Below are 22,794 nucleotides of genomic sequence, written 5' to 3' on the forward strand. Positions count from 1 at the left end.
GAGAAAATCATGTCGTAGATTTGAGAGGAAAATTGTCAGGAAATATTAAACAATAAGCACCAATACGCTAATCAAAGGTGCTTCTCTAAGTCCCTTGCTTCGTGCAAAGGTGCGGAAAATATCAAAGCACTTTGCCTTACATATTTGGTGCAGAATATTTTATTTCAGGGACTCTAAAGAATTTATGATCAAGATCACCAGAAGTCCAATGACTAATCAAAGTTCTAAAATATACAGATAAAGAATAACAGACACGCAGGATTAAAATATTCTGACCTCATTGATTATGACTACCAAAAATTATATGACTGTATTGAAAGGTATATTATAGGAAAACAACACAAAGGATTAAAGGGCCACAGTACACCATTCCAACTTGATTAGCAGAGGTCAAGTTCCTTCCATTTAGAAATCCTCTGGTTCTACCATTTGTCTAAAACTCCTCCAAGCATTTTGGTTAATTCTTTTTTAAGAATTATGATCCCAGGAGTCATGATCCCAGAGTCCTGGGATCAAGCCCCGCATCAGGCTTCCTGCTTAGCAGGCTTCCTGCTTCTCCTTCTTCCACTCCCCCTGCTTGTGTTCCCTCTCTCACTGTTAAAGGAATGGAGTTGCATATGTTTAGTTGTCAGATTTACTAGTTTATAAATAAATAAAATCTTTAAATATAAGAGCGCCTGGGTGGCTCAGTGGGTTAAAGCCTCTGCCTTCGGCTCAGGTCATGATCCCAGGATCCTGTGATCGAGCCCTGCATCAGGTTCTCTGCTCAGTGGGGAGCCTGCTTCCCTTCCTCTCTCTCTGTCTGCCTCTCTACCAGCCTGTGATCTCTGTCTGCCAAATAAATAAATAAAATCTTAAGGAAAAAAATAAATATATTTACGTAAGAAACTTATAAACTAATACTATTTCTTCTATCCCAAGGGACATAGCTTGATTTGAAAATTTACTTTCATTTGTAGTGGTAGAATTCTGAGGAAAAACAAAGATTTAAGACAAGGGGGCTTCAAAAAGAAGTTATAAGTAATTCAAGAAAATCCCAAAGCCTTTCAAAACCCTTCCCAACCTCATATCCCAAAAAAGGTATAATATAATAAATTTCTTTCAGGTTAAAATCAAGAAACCTGTTGCTATCTCTGCATCATTTAAGTGAGCACATCTCAGTTTACCCTCACTTATTAGTTGCCAAGTCTTTTCCTTGTTCAAAATAATAGATGGTCACATTTCTACAAATAGTTGATGGTCACATTCTACAAATTCCGGAAGTGACTGACTCAAAATTCTCACCATCACCACCCATGTCCTCAGCAGCTATGTTAATTCCTTGTAACCCTCTGTGCTATTTAAAATCTCCTTGGAAATCAGCTTAAAGTGAATGAAAGAAATTCATAAAAATTCAATTTTTTATAAGCAGATAATTCTAGCACTGGAAAGGTCTCACCCCAGTTCAACTGCTTGTCCAATGCAGATTTGAATACCAGTTCTAATATCTTGGGGTGGGTGAAGTGGGGACAGAGAGAGACCTTTTAAAGTATTGTTTTCAATAATCGGGGAGATAGATTCAGGAGTTCAAAAAAAGACATCAGGGAGATTAGTGTTAGATGGTAATATCTGAGGCTGCTCTTGTCTGATTAAATACTGAGGTTATATGTAAAGTTTTTGTTTGAAGATGATTGTACTGTTTCTAAAACATTTGAATATCACTGCTATTATTTAACTTTAATGAACAATAACCAGACTCTAACACATCCAGTGTTGGGGAACTTACTACCTTGCAGTTCACTTTGGTTGGCTGTGGCCAACCAGGATTGCTACGAAGCACTTCCTTATATTGAAGTGAATCCCCCTGCCATATATACATGCAGTCCCAGCTCAGGACTCTGAAATACAGAAAACGGCCCATCCCCCTTCTATCACACAACCTCTTCTTCCTTTTGCATCACCCCTAGCACACGAACTAGTATTCCACAATCAGTAAGTTCTCCAGAAGTTATACAGGAAACATTGTTATTATGAAAAAGTGAAAAAAACTAACCAAGCAAATAGATCAGTAGAAAAATATCCCAATTGTTCACTGCAGGACTTCTGCAGGGGCAATCCTGGTTCTTCAGGCCTTACAGAATATTCAGTCTTAGCTGAAAGTTTTAAAGAGGGGACAATTTTAATTCTAAAAATCACTGGTGGGGACAATGTTGATCATACATACAAGCCCTCATCAAAAAACAGTTGCCACTTTTTATTCAACAGATTTTAAAAAGCAATATTTTTTAAAAATAGAAAGCAATTTGGATTTTAGTCTATAAAGTATGAAACCACCCTGGTTAGAACACAAAACAAAAATATACATTCCATTCACTCCAGGACATCCTCTTTCAACCAGATTCTAATAACTTAGTGATAGATGTGCTTAAAACACACTCAACTGAATTTATTTATTAAGTTCTTATTTATAGGTAAACATCACAGAAAGATGTTTAAGTCTACAGTAAGCAGCTGTATTGTCAAAATATGACATCTGATGTTTTCTCTTTTTCTTTCTTTCTTTGCAGCTGCTCATCCTCAGAGCAAAGATGAGATGACCAGAAGCAGACGTGGTTATGACCAATAGGGAGGGTGCTGGACAGGTGGTGAGGAGCAGCTGCTCTATTTCCACTGAGAGCTGAATAAGAGGTTGCAAAGAGGATTTGGGTCACCAGTTAGCCATTTTCAGGAAGAACTCTGAGGCTGCCGAGACTGGGAGCCACTGGAATGTTACAGAACAGGCTCACTAATCTTCCCTGAATGTTAGAAAGAAAGAAAGGAAGGGAGGGAGGGAGAGAGAGAGGGAGGAAGGAAGGAAGGAGGAAGGAAGGATATACTGAGTCCCATACCATCTGGAGCAGGAGTTTATACAGGATAATCCTGAAAGGGTTTTTCAGGCCCATTTTAGGAAATACATCATCTTAATTTAAAAAAAATTCCTACCTAGTGTCCCAGGCCTAGGAAAACCATAGTCATTGAACAACAATGACTCCAGTAGAATTTAATTTCAGAAATTGGAGTCTGTCCTTTTAGAAGCCAAATTAAAGTAAATTTAATCCGCTTAAGTGTTTAGATGCTGGTGATACACATAATACAATGTAGGTGAAGAGTTTAGAAATGAGAGGTCTAATTGAAGCATTGACGCTAATTATCTGTATTTAAAATTCTAAAACAGAAAGGATAACCGCCCTATTAACTTAAAAGAAATAAACTAATCTATGAGAGAGTGTTTTGCAAAGCAGAAAATGTGATACAATTCAAGGTTGGTGGCCTTGGCTTTTAGATACTCACACAATGATATGATTAATTCCACTTTAAAGAGTAATAAATGATGGTAGCAACTAGGGCACTAAAAAGAAAACCCCTGTGCCTGCCACAGCACTGTGTTTGCCCTTGGGCAACACATTTTCAACTTTGGAAGATGTAAATTTTTTCTTCACAGGTAGAAAACGTATGTTTCCTTTTATTTTATTTACACATCTTCCCTTTAGACTATGATTAATAAGGATTGCATGTGCTTTACAGTAAATAGTATATCCTTAGCAGTAAATAGTTAATCCTTAGCAAATAAAAAGCATAAGTGGAAAGCCAACTTGAAAATGTTTAAGTGTAGCTTTTGTAGATCTAATTAGGACTTTTCAAACCTTTGGATATTCAGTTTTCACTCACCAGTATTTGAGAAATAGGTTTTCCAGTACTTTACCACAATACTCATTTTCTCGATGGTCATTGGTTCATTTAGAGTAATGTCAGCTCCGTGCCCTGAAACACAACCTAAGAGTTTTTGTTTTAAATATTGACCTTATGATTTCTATTTGAAGAAAAAACAAATATTATGTCCAGCAGGCACATACCTTTAAAATTTTCAGGGGTGATAAAAACAAACAGCAAACGTGTATTTTTCTTCTTGCCAAATCTGAGGGAAAAAATGTCAACATGAACAAAAATCATCACTTAAAAAATTGGGATTCAGGGGGCGTCTGGGTGGCTCAATGGTTAAAGCTCAGGTCACGATCCCAGGGTACTGGGATCCAGCATATCTCCCCCCCCAGCATATCCCCCTCTCCCCCAGCAGGGGGCTCTCTGCTCGGCAGGGAGCCTGCCCCCCGGCCGCCCCCCCCCCAGCCTCTCTGCCTACTTGTGATTTCTGTCTGTCAAATAAATAAATAAAATCTTTAAAAAAAAAATTGGGATTCAGTATTTTACCTTACTAAGAACTAAACTAGAGTGATCTCCTTTATTTCTGTAGAACTTAAAATGGTGGCATTAATATGGAAATTTAGTAAAAGCAGCATCTCCAATCAGAGATGTTTGAAGGGCTGAACCGTTTCTATTCTTGCTTTAAAAAAAAAAAAGAGCCTAAATCATATCCAGATTCTTGACCTAACCACCATTTTACAAGAAATTTAAGGAAAAGAGAAATATTTTAAAGAATGCTGTGGGGATGAAATCAGCAAAATCCAGAGCGTGAGAAATTCTGTAAGACAAATGACCCCTTTTAAAAATATAAAGAGTAAGAAACAAAGAAATTAAAACAGAGGAAAGGGAAAATTTAATCTTGATTTGTATAAACTTACAGTTTATTTTATTATTTTTTTTAAGATTTTATTTATTTATTTGACAGACAGAAATCACAAGTAGGCAGAGAGGCGGGGGGGGGGGGGGGCGGCCGGGGGGCAGGCTCCCTGCCGAGCAGAGAGCCCCCTGCTGGGGGAGAGGGGGATATGCTGGGGGGCGGAGATATGCTCATTCCCAGGACCCCGGGATCATGACCTGGAGCTGAAGGCAGAGGCTTTAATCCACTGAGCCACCCAGGCGCCACTCCTTATGATTTTCTTAATAACATTTTCTTTTCTTTAGCTTTACTTTATTCTGAGAATACAGCATATAATACATATAAAATCCAAAATAGATATTAATTGATTGTTCCAAATTATCAGCAGGGCTTCAATTCAACAGCAAGTAATTAGTAATTCAGTTTTTGGAGGTAGTCAAAAGTTACACATGGATGAGAACCACATTTGAATGGAGATAGACTGAATAAAGCAGAGTGATATTCCTAGAGTGGGTGGGTTTCACATAATTAATTGAAGACCTAAATAAAACAAAAAGTCTGGGTAAGAAGGCAACTCCTCCAGCCTGACTCCAGAGCTGAGACATTGGCCTTTTCTAGCCTTCAGACTCCAGAGCTGAGACATTGGCCTTTTTTAGCCTTCAGACTCAAACTGAAGTATCAGCTATTCTTGGGTGGTGAGCCTGCCAGCATTTCAAATGAAATTTAATACCATCAGCTTTCCTGGTTCTCAGACCTTTGCATTCTGAATGACTACACATCAGCTCTCCTGGATCTCTGGTTTGCCAATTACAGATCTTGGGACTTCTTGGCTTCCATAATGTCATAAGCCACTTCCTTAAAATAAATCAAATTCTCTCCTCCTTTATCTCTAGGTACATGGACAGATAGATGATAGATCGATAGAGAGCTCACCATCCTATTGGTTCGGTTTCTTGAGAATCCAATCTGATTAATATAGCCACACTGTTTACCCATTCATCTGTCTGTCAACATTTAGGTTCCTTCTCCCTCTTGGCTATTGAGAATAGTGCTGCTGTGAACATGATGTGAAAATATTCCAGAAACAAACACCCAGTGGAATGTTTGGCCAAATGCCTGAGTACCTACCCATGGCCCAATTAACCATCACAGTGTTACATGCATACAGTGGAATATATTATCCAGTCTTTAAAAAGAAGGAAAAGATGGGGGCGCCTGGGTGGCTCAGTGGGTTAAGCCTCTGCCTTCGGCTCAGGTCATGATCTCAGAGTTCTGGGATCGAGTCCCGCATCGGGCTCTCTGCTCGGCAGGGAGCCTGCTTCCCCCTCTCTCTCTCTCTCTCTCTCTGTGCCTACTTGTCATCTCTCTCTGTTAAATAAACAAAATCTTTAAAAAAAAAAAAAAAAGAAGGAAAAGATGTTAAATGCTATAATATGGATAAACCTTGAAGACGTTATGTTAAGTGAAATAGGCCAGTCACAAAAAAGTAAGTACTATATGATTCTACTTATAGTATCTCAAGTATCAAATTCATAGAAACAGAAAGTAAAATGGTGGTTACCAGGAGATGCAAAGAGGGGTAGAGGGAGAGTTGTTTAATAGGAATAGAGTTTCTGATTTGCAAGATGAAAAAGTTCCGGAGGTACAGTTCACAACAATGTTAATACACTTAACACTACTGAACACTAAAAAATGGACAAGATGGTTACACTTCGGTTATGAGATTTCAACACAATAAAAAAATACCCTCTGTAAAGAAGTTATACATGGATTTTTGACGATGCAAGAAATTGGTACCCCGATCCCTCATGCTATTCAAGGGTCAACTGTATACATAATTTATATATCTGAGTCATATACTATGAGAACCCACTAAGTGCCAGACTTGAGCTAAGCTCTAGGGAATATCATGGACAGGAAAACAAGGTCTCTGCTCTCATGGAGTGAACAGTTTCTTGAGGGGGTCGGATGTTGAACAAATCACTATAGATAATTAATTAAGTAGCCAAATATATACCTGGTGTTGTGAAGAAAAGTCATAGAGGCCAGCGGAAAGACATAACTGGGAACTACCCCACCCTGCAGCCTCAGGCTTCCAGGCAGAAATGCCTCTGTGGCTGATTAGGAGTTAGCTTTACACAAGGTAGTAACACTACTGGGGTCAGAAGCAGATAAGCAGTAAACTACTTTCTGGACAAACAGAACAGGCCCTGGGAAAAGGCCCTGGAATATAGAGAAAGTCAAACAAGTCCAAGATGGTACTGAGTCTCTAAGGGAGAGACATATAACATAAGACCAGAGAAGGTATGTAGAACTTTAGGCTCAATTAAAGATTTGGTATTCTCTTAAAATGGACAATGGGAAGCTATTAAGCTATTAACAGGATTATATTTGCATTTTAGAAAGACCACTCTACGATGGGGACGGAGGATGACAGCACAGGGTAGATTTGGGAGACCATATTCCAAGTACACAGCCAAGAACTGATGGTAAAGTAGACATACCAGAGAACTTTCTTTAAAAAAAAAAATCAAATAATTCAGAGTATTTACTAATTACTTCAAACAAGCAGGACAGTGCTAACATATGACATGCACACAACAGAGATTTCTTCAGGCTTGATTCTGCTGTATGAATTCTGAGGAGTTTGGGCTAAAAGAGGAAAAAAGAGAGAATGCACATTTCTATGAGGAAATGAGACGCTCAGGCAGAAGTACGACCATCAAAACAGGCATATGCGGGAGGGAGCCTAGGACTGACTGGCGGACCAGACGTGGAGGTAAGAAAGGCACATTAGCTTACTGGTGGGGGAGGGCCTGGTGGCATGGAGGGAGATAAGAATGTCACCTGCCACGATGTAAGCATTTCATGTATAATTTTAAGTGGGATATGATGTAGGCATGATAACGAGATGGGGAAACGGAGTGGAAAAGGAAAAATGAACTGAACAAATAGGACCACAGAAAGAAACATCTAGCTCAACTTCTGAAATAAAAAATATTTTGCTGATTCACAAAGAGAAATTATAAGCTAAAATACTCTAGAATTAGAGAAATTTTAAATAAAACAGATTCTTTGCTTTTAGAAATATTCTGTGTCTGGTTTTTTTAATTTTACAAATTGACATTACTGGCACAAAAGTAGATTAGACTTGGATAGTGAATTTATATGCCCTCACGATGACTTTCAAGTTTCAAGCTTTACATCAGACAGAGTTGGAATTCCTGGATTTCTGTCATTAGTACAGAATCAATTACCAATCCCAACACTTCTCCTGCCAGTGAAACTCTAATTGTGATGCTGTACAGGAGCTCCACGAACCAAGAGAATTCCCAGAATCCAGCACTCTGGTCCGGTGCTCAGCTGCTCATTCATATTCTCTAGAGATCGATAAGCTAAGGGTTTCCAGGATCACAAAAAGAAAAAAAATCCTCTTCTTAATGAATGAATGTTCCTTAAAACTAAGCAACACAGAAATAAAGCAAAAATCTCTTTCATCCACCTCAATTAACAGCAATTCTTCCATATACCAAAATCAAATTGCAGGTTTTGAGGCCTTAGGAGTACCTTCTCAGTTGAAATCTCTTGGGCTTTAAAAATTTGCAGTTCATTGGGGGACAGTTCATTTCTCCTCATGTTCCATACAACATACCATTTAAATGTCGATACGGTTCCTGAGACCATACTCTACAGACAAGACTGGATGTTGATATTCTAGTGTCCCTTCCTATACCTGTCTTTGGTATCTCTGGAGCTGGAGAAATAAGCTCAAACCACAGCAGTACAGATCCCCAATCTTGCCCCTACGCCCAGGTCTGGCCCCTGGTAGCTGAAAAAAATAAAAAAGGTCGTATAAAGTGACTTGATTGAGCTGAGTCATACACACAGCTAATTAAAGAACCTCAAGAAAGCGCTGGCCTCGGAAATCTACCATCTAATAAAGGGACCAGTGGTGTCTTATAAGTCCCTGTGAAGCCAGGGGAAACTTCTGGAGTACAAGGACTTCAGGGGACAAAAGCCAGTGTCGCTTTTGGGTGGTAGCCTTCTTGAGCACAGTTATCCATTATGCCATCTGTGGGCCAACTGGAGCCAAACTAACCTGGCAGGCCTATTTGGGACTTGTAACAAATAATGTTCTTTGCTAATGACTTAATTAAAACAACCATTTTCAATGAGAAAATTGAGAGCTTTACATGTGAAAACGTTATGCTCCCTTGCTCCCAATAGGGCACCTGTGATAAAATCTAGTTGAGCTCTGAGGGTTTGTTCTGTTGATAGTGATGGTTGGTTTGCTCTGTTCCCATTACGCTCTTCTTGCCGTGAACCTAAGTCAGGGTCACCACATTTACACTCAACTGTCAATTCATAGGATTATGTTTTTAGCAAAACTACTTTGATATTTTGTTGTTATTTTATCATCAAGCATTCAGGGACTGGGTCATGCCAACTAACTAGTAAGATTTACTGAATTGCACTGTCAAGTCAAAGATGTTTTGGAATTGGGGACACAAATGGACAGCTTGTTGGATAGATCCCTGTGGCTCACAAGATTAGGTTTTCTTAGTGAAGTAAGAAGTTAACTGATCAGACAATTGAAACTACATGGGAAAAATAAAATCAGATCCAAACTTGATTTGTAGCCAGGACAGATGGAACCACATTCTGCATTCCTTTGCTACTGCTGAACTACTCAGAGTTCACAAGCACAGAATTCTAAGGACTGCAGAGACCTTTCATGGAATGGAAAAATCACAATTTCAGATGGGATCCATACACTGTCGATGAGTTTAAAACACATTTTAATTTTCCATACCTGGCTTTGGAAGATAAGGTATCAGGATGTGTTTGAATTATCAAGTGTCTGCTTTTTGAGTGGGGTTCAATTTGGAAGTCTGAAGCCAAGCATATGAACCCTAAGACTCTTAAAACATTCTATCGGCGGGTAATATTTAAGTTCATCTGGCTCAATAACAATGTATTCATAAAATGAAATAAAATTGGGGGAGTACTATTAAGATCATTAACCTATAATTGAGATGTGCCATAATTCTTTTTTTTTTAAGATGTTATTTACTTATTTGAGAGAAGAGAGTGAGTCAGACAGATTGCAGGGGAAGGGGCAGAGGGAGAGGGAAAAGCAGGCTTCCCACTGAGCAGGGAGCCCCATATAGGATGCTGGAATCATGACCTGAGGAAAGGCAGAGTCACCAGGTGCCCCTAAGATGTGCCATAATTCTTGAGAATGTCAGTCTGTAAATTACCAATATTTTTATGAATGATTAAAAGTGATCATTGATTAGTTTTAAACTGAAAACATAGTTCTTATATAAGCATAAATTTAAAAATCCTAAATAGGCTGCTTACATTTTATTCTAAAAAAAAAAAGCCTAATGTTATAGCTAACAGGCTATATACTTCCTTCTCATCCTCAGTAGAAATCCATATGTATTATAAATATATAGATTTGTGATTATGGGCTGTAATACTGCAAATAAATGGGGACATTTCTAGTCTACATTAAGCTTCTTACTAACTGGTGAAATGTATAAAATACCTAGAGAGAGAACATAAACAGTTGTGTATTTTGCAGAACTCATCCAGATTTTGAGACATTACAAAGCAACAAGGATGTAAGAGGGAAAAATCTAAAATACAGCAAAAGAAAAGCTAAACATTTCGTTCTGGTTTGCACATTAAATGTCAGCGCCAACTCAAAAGATACAGTGCTTTAGGAATGATGAAGATTTAAATGCCTTACAAATGGGGCAGTAAGTTTACAGGACTCATTACTCTAAGAGAAACCACAGGCTCAAAAACAGAAACAAAAATACAAACATGTATAATCCCACAAGAGTTTAAATAATTCATAAGTCATAAACACATAACAGTTCTGAGGGCAAGAAAGGGAATCCCAGGGACATCCTAAACCTCTGAAGCTAGATCACGAAAGGCAAAGATTCCACAAAGAAAACTATCCCTTTTCTAGGGAGGAAGGCAAAAGCTAGAAGGCAATGTCTGCACTGAATGGCATTTCCCCAACACACCCACACAGTCGTTTCCTCACACCCCAGCTAGGTATTGGGTACTATACTATACACTAGGTATTAGCAGAACAAGAAACAAGAGAAACATATCCAGGTGTTTTCAAATGATCTTCTTTTTCTTTTGAAACAAATGTTTTTATAGCAAAACAGAACTACCATATGCATTTCTGTATATTTAGTACCTTCGTCTACCTTCTTTTCCCTGCAGAAAAGTCGTCAGCTGTGTTATTCAGAGCAAAGAAACCACCAGTGGGGAGAACCCACACAGGAGAGTATCAGACGGGGAGTTCTCTAACCTTCTAGCTTTTAATATTTGCAACTAGACATAAAACTAGTTCTTAAATAGAACCATAATCTTATTCCTGTTCAAAATGTAACTTCAATGCTAGCAAATACAAAGCCTTTACTACAGTCAGAGGGACCTGGCTAGGCTCCTACTCTTGAAAGGAAGAAAAAGATTAGCCACACTAATTTGTCCAGTACTCTTCCAAAATGCTAAGCATGTTTGTACGAAGTGTGGCAAACACTGAACCTCACGGATGTGAAATAAGGGGCTTCAGAACAGAAACCAAGTAATTACAGACTTCTACAAAGAACATGAAGAGAAAAGAGTTCTAGTTTGAGTTTTGTAAAAGTCAGTCATGTGGCCTTAGGCAAATCCCTTCACCTTTCGTCCTTTGTCCCGTAGGGATGACAAAACCCTGCTCTACCTTCCTCAAAACACTGTTGTAAAAGTGTTGAAATACAATAAATGCGAAATTATAATGAAGTCCCAGCCAGGGAACTCTATTCATAGGAGTCGTTTTTTAAAGGTATGTAACAAAAGAGGCGTATCTTCAGAAGAAAGACAGTTCACAACATATCTTGGAAATGAAATCCTCTTTGAGGTAGTTTACCTAATTTGTCTAGAGTGCATATTCCCAGAGGAAAGCCAAAAGAAATGCAGAGGATCACCAGTTCTAAGAAACCTCTGGAGCTGCATCTGTCTCTCTTTTTTAACAAGGAGCTCGTCGATTTGACTTCTTCCCATTTCAACTTTTCTTGGCCCCTAACATAACAGGCTTGCTCCTTGTTATTCAGGGATAACAACATTGTCTCTGACAGAAAGGCCTGTCCTGTAATTATTACAAGTCCTTCAATATTCTGATATCATCTGTGATTATACTCGCTCTCTCAAATCTTCTCATAGACAGGGAAGAAATTCCTTTTGACCTAAACTTGTTTAAAAACACCCAAAATGGGGGGTGCCTGGGTGGCTCAGTTTGTTGAGCATCCGATTCTTGATTTCGGCTCAGGTTATGATCTCAGGGTTGTGAAATCAGGCCCCATGTCAAGTTCCGAGCTGAGTGTGGAGCCTGCTTACAATCCTCTCCCTCCGCCCCACCCCACCTCTCTCAATCTCTCTCTATCATTTAAAAAAAAAAAAAATCCAAAATGGCTCAAAATCCTATGTAGTCAGGCAGGAAAGCACACACCTAACTCTCCAACCACCAGACTCCAGACCTCTAGAGCGGAGTAGATCAAACAGAAGCAGAATGTCTACGGAGCTACAAGATGAAGCAAAAGTATTGGATGTAATATAGATCTGGACTGGACATATCTGGAGAGCCTTAAGGCTCTTCCACATTAGGACATCTTTGAAAAAGATCATTTTAGTCCATTGCTAACATGACATAGAGCTGAGAGTGCTCCCCTGCTTTAGTATCTGCCATCACAATTAATGAAAAGATATGCCATTTTAAGTGACATAGTTATTAAAAAGGAGAGTAGCTGTGGGATTAAAGTACTATATACCAAATAAATTTCTATGATAAATTAATTCTCACATTCTCACCCACATCTATTACTTTTCAAATTAAAATGATAATTCTTATAATAGCATGTCAAACTGGTAACAAAAACAATAATATGTGTACCTATTCTGCCCATGAAAATATCTCTCATCTTAAAAATTAGAGCATAAATAGTACCAACTTTTAAAGTTTGTGTTTTTTTCTGTACTAGAAAAGGGTTTTAATAAAAACTATTATAAAGGTATAGAGTCAAGGTTTTTGAACTTCACCTAATTAATTTGATAGCTCCCAGCAACTCGGCTGTTGGCAAAGAAGTCATCCTCAGGAAAACCATGTCAAATGGGCGGTCCTTCAGCAGTGCGGCTGCCTGCCCCACATTCCTGATGGTTATGGTGACTTTTGCAATATTTGAAAAGGATTTCTGTGCAATATCTGCCAGGTACTGAACAGTGAGGTCTCCAACTAACAAGAGGTCTATTTTTGCCTGAAAGAGAAGGAAAAAGGCAGAAGTACCACATAATTAACATCTGAGCATAGAGAAAATGTCATGCACAAGAGGATACAATAAATAAAGGTGATAAAGAACACAACAACTGACTCTACAAGTAGACTGAATGGTCTACTAGAAGCATCTCAGGGACGGGAACTATTAATTTCTTGCCTTCAGTACCTGGGGAATGAATGGATCTGAAGGTCATGCTATTTTAAAAATACTTTTGTGTACAAATGGTATTCTACTACGGTTTTCACATGGGTTTCTTTCTCATCCTAGGAACAATAGATAGGATTCTTAAGGCCCAGTTTCCCAATCACTTATCCTGCTCAAAAATCTGTTTACTAGTGAGAAAAACCAACTGCTGGCTCTCCCAAACCATTTATTTTGATGAAACATACATTCCAGAAAACACAGTAAGCTCCAAATTCCTAAATTCCAAGAGACATGCATAGTATTTTCTTTAAATGGAATACACATGCTATTCAAAACCCAATATTTTGGGGCCAAAAAAGCATCTTTCTTTCCTTTTGGGATTATTTTCAAGCATATTCAGTTAGAAAATAATATAATTTCCATCTTCACATTTTCCTACGTTTTATTCTCTACAGTTATTGAACACAATCCACTTAAAACTGTCAAAGAACAGGGATGCTTGAATTAATGCAAACAGTCAGGAAACAGTGGGAAATGGGAGGCCACAGACAGGTCCATGTGAGAAAACAGATTTGGGAGCTGACCAGACTTGAAGCCTAAAGAAGTGGGCCCAAGAGTTGGAAACACCTATGAAGAGAAAGGCAGCTTGCCAAAGACACAAATCTGCAAGGCAGGATGCTGGGAAGGCTGTTCCACCATGGGGGTTCCACTCCCCTTCAGCCTGGTTTCCCAGGGGTGGGTGGAAGGAAGATTTGAGGTGCAAGAAACTAGTCAAGTTCAAAGTAAGCAAAACTTTGGCACTTTCCATTTCTATCTGCCTTCTAATTTTCTTCCTTCTTCTGTTAAAAAAAAAAAAAGTCTATCTTTATTTACTCATTTAATCCCCTCCTCCGAAGCAACCACTGTCAACAGTTTGGTCTATATCCTTCCAGATAATTTTATACATACACCTTTTTTTCCATGAAGGGGTTATTATATTTTTCAAAGTGAGTTGCTTTTCTCACAGTAGTTCAACAATTCCTCAGGCCTTTTTCTTTTTTTAATATTTATTTATTTGACAGACGGAGATCACAAGTAGGTAGAGAGGCAGGCAGAGAGAGGAGGAAGCAGGCTCCTTGCTGAGCAGAGAGCCTGATGCGGGACTTGATCCCAGGACCCCGAGACCACGACCCAAGCCGAAAGCAGAGGCCCAACCCACTAAGCCACCCAGGTGCCTTCCTCAGGCCTTTTTAAATGTTATCTTCATATGGATTCTACACAGGTTCTCATGTTTGGTCCTAGATATTTCAAAGTTCTGGAGTCATTGTAAAGGGGATAGATTTTCTCACTCTCTGTATTTTCTAATTGATTACTACTAACACAGAGACTACTACTAATTTACGAAGAATTTGCTTCAAGAACTTTATGGTACTCCCTCTTTAGTTCCAATATGTTTTAGTGGATTCTTCTGAATTTTCTAGATATATAATCATATTGCCTTCAAAAATGATATTTTGTGGGGGGTGCCTGGGTGACTCAGGTGATTAATGGTCAGATTCTTGATTTTGGCTCAGGTCATGATCTCAGCGTCATGAGACTGAGTCCCATGATAGGCTCTGAGCTGGGCAAGGAACCTGCTTGAGATTCCCTCTCTCCTCTCTCTCTGCCCCTCTCTCACCCTCCAATTGTGAGTATGCGTGCACACTTTCTCTCTAAAAATAAAATAAAATAAAAATGACACATTTGTCCCTATATCCAGAATTTATGCTTTTATTCATTGATCTTAAAGCATTGGCTATAACATCCAAAACAATGGTGAATAGAAGTGACACTAGGCATTCTTGTCTTGTTTCCGAGTTTAGTGGAAATAATTCAATATTTTTGCCACTAAATAGGATACAGAAAGTTTCTGGTCCAAACCGTTTACTGAATTAACGAAGTTTCTATTTGGAAGCTAAGAATTTTAAATCAGAAAGACGTGCTGAAATTTACCAAATGCTTTTTATGGATCAACATAATTATACTTTTTTCTCCTTTATTCTATATTCTGTTAGGTAGTGAATTACATTAAAAGATTTCCTAATGTCATGCCATAATTTCCTTGCTGGGATAAACCTATAACGTGTAGACTAAATTCATTCATATTATTTTAGATTTTTCCATCTATGTTCATAAGTAAAACTGGATACAATTTTGTTTTATTGTATTGTCTTATCTGGTTTGGGTATCTCAGGGTCATGCCAGCTTTGAAGAATGAAACAGAAAGTTTCAATATTGTTCTATGGTCTTGAATATTTTATAAAACAGAATTATCTGCTTCTTAAAATTCAGATAAACATGTCTGCAGAATCTGGGCCTGAAGCCATTTACAGAGATGGATTTAGAGTACCTTTTACAATTCCTTAATGACTACCAGTAAATTTAGATTTTCTACATTAAGTGAATTATGTTCACATATATATATTTTTTAATTCATTTTATTCTCTTTTTAAATGTATTAGTTTTTAAATGTATATAATATTTATTATATTATTGTTATTCTTGCTTTCTAACTGGAGGATAATATAGAATTAAATTTTCTTATCTTCTTTTCCTTGGCAATGCTTTATCAGAGGCTATAACCGTGTGGTCCACCCTGAGAGCCACATGTGGCTATTTAAATTTATGTTAACTAAAAGTTTGAAATTCACTTCAGTTGCACTAGCCTCATTTCAAGTGCTCAATATCCACATATGGCAAGTGGCTGCTGTATCAGACAGCATGATTATAGAACACTGTCATCACTGCCAAAAGTGCTTTTGGATGGCACAGTCCTCCAAGTGGCACTCTGTTGTTCCCCAAAGATTTTGATATATATTGTGTCTACGTTCATTCATTGTTAGTTTGTAATTTCACTTTATACTTCCATTTTAACCTCAGAGGTTCATTAAACACCTACCTGAACTGTTTTCAAATTTCAACAGTATGGTGCTTTTGGTTTTGGTTTTTAATTTTTTTGGTTATTGACTAGTCAGTCACTCATTTCTTATTTCAGTGCATTGTTAATGCAAATGTATCCTACATGACTTCTTCTTAGAATGCGTTGGTATTTTCTTTGTGGTGTAATACAGTTTTTTTAATGTTCCATGGATACTTGAAAATAATGTGTATTTTCTGCTGGGCACATATGTGCTGGGCACGTATTCTCTACTTTTTAGACAGAACTTACTGTTTTATTTCTTACTTTAGGTCTACTTCAACTTTCAGTTTATAAGATGTGGTAAAATCCTTCCTAATTATAGTTTATGAATTTATAAATTTCTCCAACTACAGACTGTATCTAATTTTGGGTTAGGTATATAGATGTTCATGATAATTATACATATTCACATAAAAACATAATTATAATATTTGATATATATTATATAATAACCTAAATGTTTATATAACATATTTTAAGTCTATAAATCATACATTGATAATTTTATGGGCAGAAAACTATATATTTGAAATATACTTCTTTGTCCTTTTTAATGTTTATCACTTGAAATTTTTTCTAGTATATAGTTATTTTTCATATCTCTTTATTTTGAGCCTTTCTATATCATTTTAATTTTGTGTGAATTCTGTTAATAGTATGTATCTGAATTTTTAGGTTTCTTTCCATAATCTGTGATTTTAGTTTTAATGTAGGAATTTAATTAATTATATTAATGCATTAACTAATGTACATTAACTATTATCATATAATATCAATTGTAAAATTTTTATAACTTAATGTGAAATGGTCTTATTCCCTTCATTGGTTATTTCATGTTTCCCATCCACAGTAATTATGTTTCTTTTTCCCATGCCTTCTGTTAGGCTGATTGGATTTTCTTTTTTCCCTCTTGCTGTTCCCATAAGACTTCAGGAGTTAAACCCCTTATTTCTGTTACTTAATAGTGGCATTAGGGCTCACAATCCAGTGCTAGTTTTACCTGGTAAATATTTCCAAGGTCAAAAATCCCTTGCCTCTGAACCTTGAAGCTATTGGTCCATTTTCATCTAGCATCCAGTTGTTGATAAAAAGAATGAGCTGCTTTGTTTTCCCGTCTGTGCTTTTCTCTTTACGCTACCAGTTCTGATGGTTTTCTAGGATGTGTCTGAGCATAGGTCTTATTCATCCTACTTGGCACCAGTGGAACTTTGGCTCTGTAAGTTTCCTTCCATTTCCCAATTCCCTCCGTCTTCATCCCTCCTTGGCAATCTCCCCCTAGATGTGGGACATCCACAATGGATCCTTCCTGTCTCTGCTTTTCTCAAAGAGAGTCCCTTAACTTCATTTTTTATATCACCAGCTCATTCTTCAGTCCTTCCAAAGATTTTTATGACTTCAGTTCATTTAATGTGAATTGCTCACTTCTAAGATTTTTCTTTTTTGGTACTTCCTCATAACTTGCTATTTTTAGGATGTGATACCCTCACTGAGAATACAAATCAGAATTTTAGAAGTTTTTTCTATTCCCTTAATAACCTGTCTCTGGAATAGTTGTGTCTAGTGTCTGCATTTGTGTCTAGTTCTGTTAATGTCTGGAGATCCTTGGTTATCCAGACATAAGTATGAATCAAGGACGAAGTCATCATGTACAAGTAGTCTCCCCAATGGCTGCTTCTTTGAAAGGACAACTGTGGGCTTGGTGTGAATGGGTAAGACAGTGGAAGCAAGGCTGGAGACCAGAGAGTCTGAGGCCAGCTCACTGTCAAAATAATAACGAAAGGCAATACTCTGAAAGCCCAGTACTTTAGTCTATTTCCTTCCCGGGCAGACCTGCCATTCCTTTATTTCTCCTGGCCAATTATAAAGTTCTGGAAATTACCAACACTGGGAACCCAGGTCCCACATACAGTTCATTCTCTTCAGGATGAAGTAGGAGTGAGCTGGGAGAGTCTAGGGGCCCACCTCGCCCAGGTGATCTGCATATACCTAATTCATCACCAGGTGAGCCCACTCTGGTCAACTTTCATCAGTTTCCTCTAACATTCAGCCTCGCCTACCACTAGAATTGTTTTCCCTCTGACTTTCTTCTTTAGATCTTTTAAGCCATGGTTTTGTACTTTTCTTTTAGTGGCAATTTGATCACATCTGCTTTCTAAATTTCAAGTTTCCCTGTGGATTTTTTTTTTTTTTTTAATGGTCAGAAAGAAGCTGCTTTAAGCCAAGATTCCATGAAGTGCTGTACATTGCATTTGGTTAAGTCAACCTTGGACCTCTAATTTGGATTACCTGCTGCCTCCCCCTCACCATCACACACACACACACACACACCCCCGCCACACACACACACATTCCCTTTTTTCCCCCATATTTCCTTGTTGAAGGTATCAGCTCATGGTTAAGTATGTCCTATTCTGGGGTCTGGGTGGGACCAGGAGGTTGATTTGTGTGCTCCATTCACCATCAGGACCCAGTCTCATTCACCTGCCCCACCCTGTTTTAAACAGGTAAGAATTCAAACTCCTTAGCATAGCCTTTCAATAGCGTGGTATGAACCCATGTTACTAGCCTTATTTCCTTCTATTTCCCTCAAATGTCCTATGTTCTAAGAAGGCAGCATAACACTTGGGAATTTCTACAGTACAGAGTATCAGGAACCTTCTAGAATGTTTCCTTTTCATTTTAAAAACATCCTTCATCTCCAATAGCACTTTAGGAGCAATGTGGGACTCAAAGCTACTGCGATGCCTTTGAGCTCAGATTATGAATCTCCACTGTAGCACAGGGCTTCTTCTATACCAATATAGTCCTTTGTGAACCAAATGCCAAGAATTGTAATGGTCATTAACAAGTGATCATGAAAGGAGCAATTATGGTTTTGCTTTTTAATTAACGTGGTTAACTGAAGCAACCTATGAATGTCCAAAACTAAGCTATCTACTACAGACAAGGTGTCCATTTATCTTCTAAACTGAGACACTTTTGAGAGGGAAAGAGAGTGCTATTAATAATTGCACTAAAATAATATATATAAAAAGGTGTACTGGGCTATTAATAACCTATAAAACTTTCTACTACCAACATTTATTTTCTCTTTCCTTTAAAACATCCTGCCACTTTGCATCACTTAAATATGAATGTTATCTGTATTCTCTCCCCAGAGAGAATTATTGAGCCCCTGCTGCATGGCAGATGCTGTGCTGCAAATACAAAGTGAACAGACAGACAAGGTCCCTGCCTTCGTGGGGCTGACATTCTAATCCTTTTTTTCTGCTGCTATACAAATCTTTCAGTCTTCAGAGCACAGGAAGAATCATGTATTAGCCTCAGTTCTACCAAAGCTACTACTGATTCTTTTCCAAGAGCTGGATGCTGTGGGCAGAGGGCAAAGGCTTTCGAGGCACACAGACCAGGTTCTGTTGCTTAGTCCAGCTACTTACTAACAGCTTTGAGTAAGACCCTTGTGATCCTCGTCTGGAAGGTGGTAATACTTAAATCCAAAGGCTGTTACCCTGTTAGGACCATGTCCTGTACTTGGTAGTTATGGCCATGTTTTCTGAAATAATACCAAGCCTGCACACAGAAAACATCCAGTCACTCGGATGGGGAAGGAAGGAAGTGGAATTAGAGGGGGCACATGTGTCCCCATCAAGTGGTGAAAACCGCCCTAAATCAAATGGCTCTTTCATTATGTTGAGCCACGGAGAAGGGGAAACAGGGCCCAAAGAGGAGAAAAGCCTTAAATAACAGAAAACAGCAGTTAACTTGAACCCATTCCTACCAGCGCAGATCCTTCTGACTGCAGGATTCCCCCAGAAGGGAATCAGTGGCTAATTTCCCCAGAATCTCTCAGCTACTATGGAGAGAAGTCAAGAGCAAGCTCTGAAGAGCAGGCCATGAGGGAGATCAGAGAGGAAAGATCCAGAAAGGGATAAGGCCATACAGCACCACTAACAGGCCGTTTTGCATAAACATCTACAGTTCTGCGCCATGATGCAAGGCAATTTACAGAGGAGCATGAAATAAAGCAGCTCTGGAAAGAACTTATTTGCTTTCCTGCCAAAGGCTTCCTTCCCTGTCTTACAAAATTGGTGCCATAGCACACGTGGAATGTTAACAATCAGACAAATTAGAACACTGTCCTAGTCCACTATCCTAAGGTAACTTGAATTAACTGAATAGCTTCTAATCAACATAAATCTGAATATTCATGCAGTTAAAAATATCTTGTTGGCAGTGTAATATGAACACAGGTGATGAGAAGAATCCACTGATAGGAATAATAAAATGAAAATGAACAAAACTTTATGACATTTTGCTTTGGGAAACTGCCTTTTTTAGTACATCCAAGATTTTCACCTGTGAGCATCACAACTTCAAATGATGGTGGGACTTTATTACATGGGAAATTTTTTTCTATTTGAATTGCTTACTGCACTTTTTTTTTTTTTTTAAACAGAAGCAATGCATATACATCGAGAAATACTGGAAATTTTTTTTTAAAAAGCCTAAAGAGGAAATAAAAAGTATTTTCAATTCCACCTTTCAGAGATAAACACTGCTAACACCTTGGTATAGATCGTTGAGGTGTAGGCAGTTTTTAAATTTCGACACAATCGTCACCTCTGGTCTGTATCCACTCAGTCTGATTGCTAAATCACAACATCACGCAGGGCACTCCAGTCTCCACCATGTTTAAAACACTGGATTTCCATTTGCAATCTGCAGCAGGCTAAACCCTTAATTAGTAACAGCAGGTGATGAAGTAGTTAAAGCAAATCACTCCTCCATTTTAGTGAGTTGTTATTTATGTCACTCTTATCACCAGGAGCAGAGCTGACAATCAGCAGCAGCTGCATGGGCTGGTGCTCTCACAGGGCAATTGCTGGCCTCCGGTTTCCCCAGGAGTCAAGGGATTTAAACAGCTCTATCTGGAGAAACTGAGCAAGCCGCTCTTCAAATGCAAACAAAAGGTTCGGTTGGGGCTTCAGACTTTCGTTAAGGGTAGGAAGCCTTGATCATTTCTGCACAACTAGATAATCAGATATTTTATGCAGAATTTCATTTTGCGCAGCTTTGCCTAATCCTGCACCATAAAATACTATTTTCCCTTCGAGTTTAAATTGGTGCATCCGTTTTGAAATAATTAAGAAAACCGATTAAACTGGTCCGCTTCAAAGTGGTCATTTCAGAAAGCTTGTGCTTAAGGAATGAGATTTAAGTACACGGAACATTCTAAGGGCAACAAAACTTCAGGCAGCCCAAAAGTTTTGCTTCTCCTATTTCTCTATCCAGAAATAATAATAATAATAATAAAGCCAACACCAGATTGCCTTGCTTTCTGAAATGGGCGAGGCTTTATGCTCTCTTTCTGGAGGGCTAATCATCATCAACTAACTTCCTTCCTGCCTGCCTTCCTCCCTCCCTCTTTTTTTCTTTCTTTTATTCTAAACCAGTCATGGTTTTATGCTTCTGCTAAGGGGAAGATAAATCAGGTGCTTTCAAAAGAGGCCAGTGGGCTTTTTGAGTTCCCCGGAGGGTGGGAGGATGTGTGAACAGCACAGATGCCTTTTCCCGCCAACGGGCTTTGGTTTCCAGGCACAACTGCCGGTTTGGGTGTAAGCCTGGGGAAGGACACGCAAGGACTTTTTGGACCCAATGCCCGCAGGCGAACTGAAAAAAGCATGCCAAGCTGTGCAGAGACAAGCATGCTCAAAATAAGCTTTCCCGGGTTAAAAACACTTTCCTATATTCAAAGTAAAAGCAAAGTTGTCGTCATTCCCATTCTGGAATACCTACTAAGTTCCGCTCCCGGGTAAGCCTCCCGGTGGCTGGCTTGAAAATTGGGAGTTTGGGAAGCGTCAAGCGCCCGAGAGGCATGTCTGTGTAACAAAACCGCTCAGCCGGCCTCCTCTCCGGCCTCCTGCCTCGGGGACCGGCTCAAGCCCCTGGAAGTGGCCCTCCTGGAGCCGTGCTCCTCGGCGTCCCCCAAATGAGAGATGCCTGTGCGGGCCAAGGGGGCCACCGGGCTCAGGGCCCGCGCGCGGCTACAAACAACGCAGCTGCCTCCCCTTCCTCCTCCTCTTACCTGGCCAGAGATTTGGCCGCGCTCTGGGCGGGTAATTGAGGCCGCCATGGCCCGTTGCCCACGTGCCGGGTCCTGGGGCAGCCTCACCGCAGGAGAAACTCGGCCAAGCCGCCGCGTCCTGGCTGCCCGCTCCGCCGCACTGATGGCTCGTCGTCCGCAGCTGTGGGTGCGTACGCCCCCACCCCCCTAGCCCCGGCCTGCCTTAAAGTGGCCCTGCTGCCCCCGGCCTGGGCACCTGGGGGAGCTGCAGGCTGCTGGAAGGGGCCCTGGGCTGGGGGAGGGGCTGCGGGGGGCTCCCAGGGAGAGGGCTGTCCAGGGTGTCTTGAGGGGTCCTTGGTAGACCCTGTCACTGCGTCACCGGCACGCCGCCCACACCCAGTTCCAGTCCCCGTAATGCGGGGCGGTCACACAGCGCCAGGCTTTAGTAGAATGCCATTCTCGCCCGGAGAAAGCGGAAGCGTTGCCTCGCTCGGGCTGCTCTAAAAATCTTTATATCTTAGGGGAAATCTTTAAAGTTTTAAATATTAAGGATTAGCAAACTTTTTGTTGTTGTTGTTCTTTATCCTTGATAAATATACGTAGAGGCTAGAGAAGGCAAGTGCTGTTAGTGCTTTCTTTCCCAATCACTAAGAAATTAAATATTTAGAAGCATTTCATGTTGTCTGGCCAGGGTCCCCATTTTCTCAACTGGGAAAGTTCGACAATCCCAAAA

General features: G+C 39.4%; 1 protein-coding gene across 1 annotated transcript in view; it reads right to left on the reverse strand.

Moving 5' to 3' along the window:
• Window positions 1-22,229, reverse strand: part of SOHLH2 (spermatogenesis and oogenesis specific basic helix-loop-helix 2) — a 48,929-nt gene extending 26,700 nt beyond the window's left edge. Inside the window, exons 1-5 of the mRNA XM_004770790.2 lie at window positions 22,083-22,229; window positions 12,680-12,894; window positions 3,873-3,934; window positions 3,688-3,792; window positions 2,033-2,132 (exon numbers count right to left, since the gene is read on the reverse strand). Coding sequence (XP_004770847.1) covers window positions 2,033-2,132; window positions 3,688-3,792; window positions 3,873-3,934; window positions 12,680-12,894; window positions 22,083-22,130 — 530 coding nt within the window. The 5' untranslated portion in view covers window positions 22,131-22,229. The remainder of the gene's footprint in view (window positions 1-2,032; window positions 2,133-3,687; window positions 3,793-3,872; window positions 3,935-12,679; window positions 12,895-22,082) is intronic.
• Between the last annotated feature and the right edge of the window lie 565 nt (window positions 22,230-22,794).

The sequence above is a fragment of the Mustela putorius genome, unplaced genomic scaffold (assembly GCF_011764305.1).
Source record: "Mustela putorius furo isolate JIRA1106 unplaced genomic scaffold, ASM1176430v1.1 tig00003942_pilon_pilon_pilon, whole genome shotgun sequence".
NCBI classification, from domain to species: domain Eukaryota; kingdom Metazoa; phylum Chordata; class Mammalia; order Carnivora; family Mustelidae; genus Mustela; species Mustela putorius.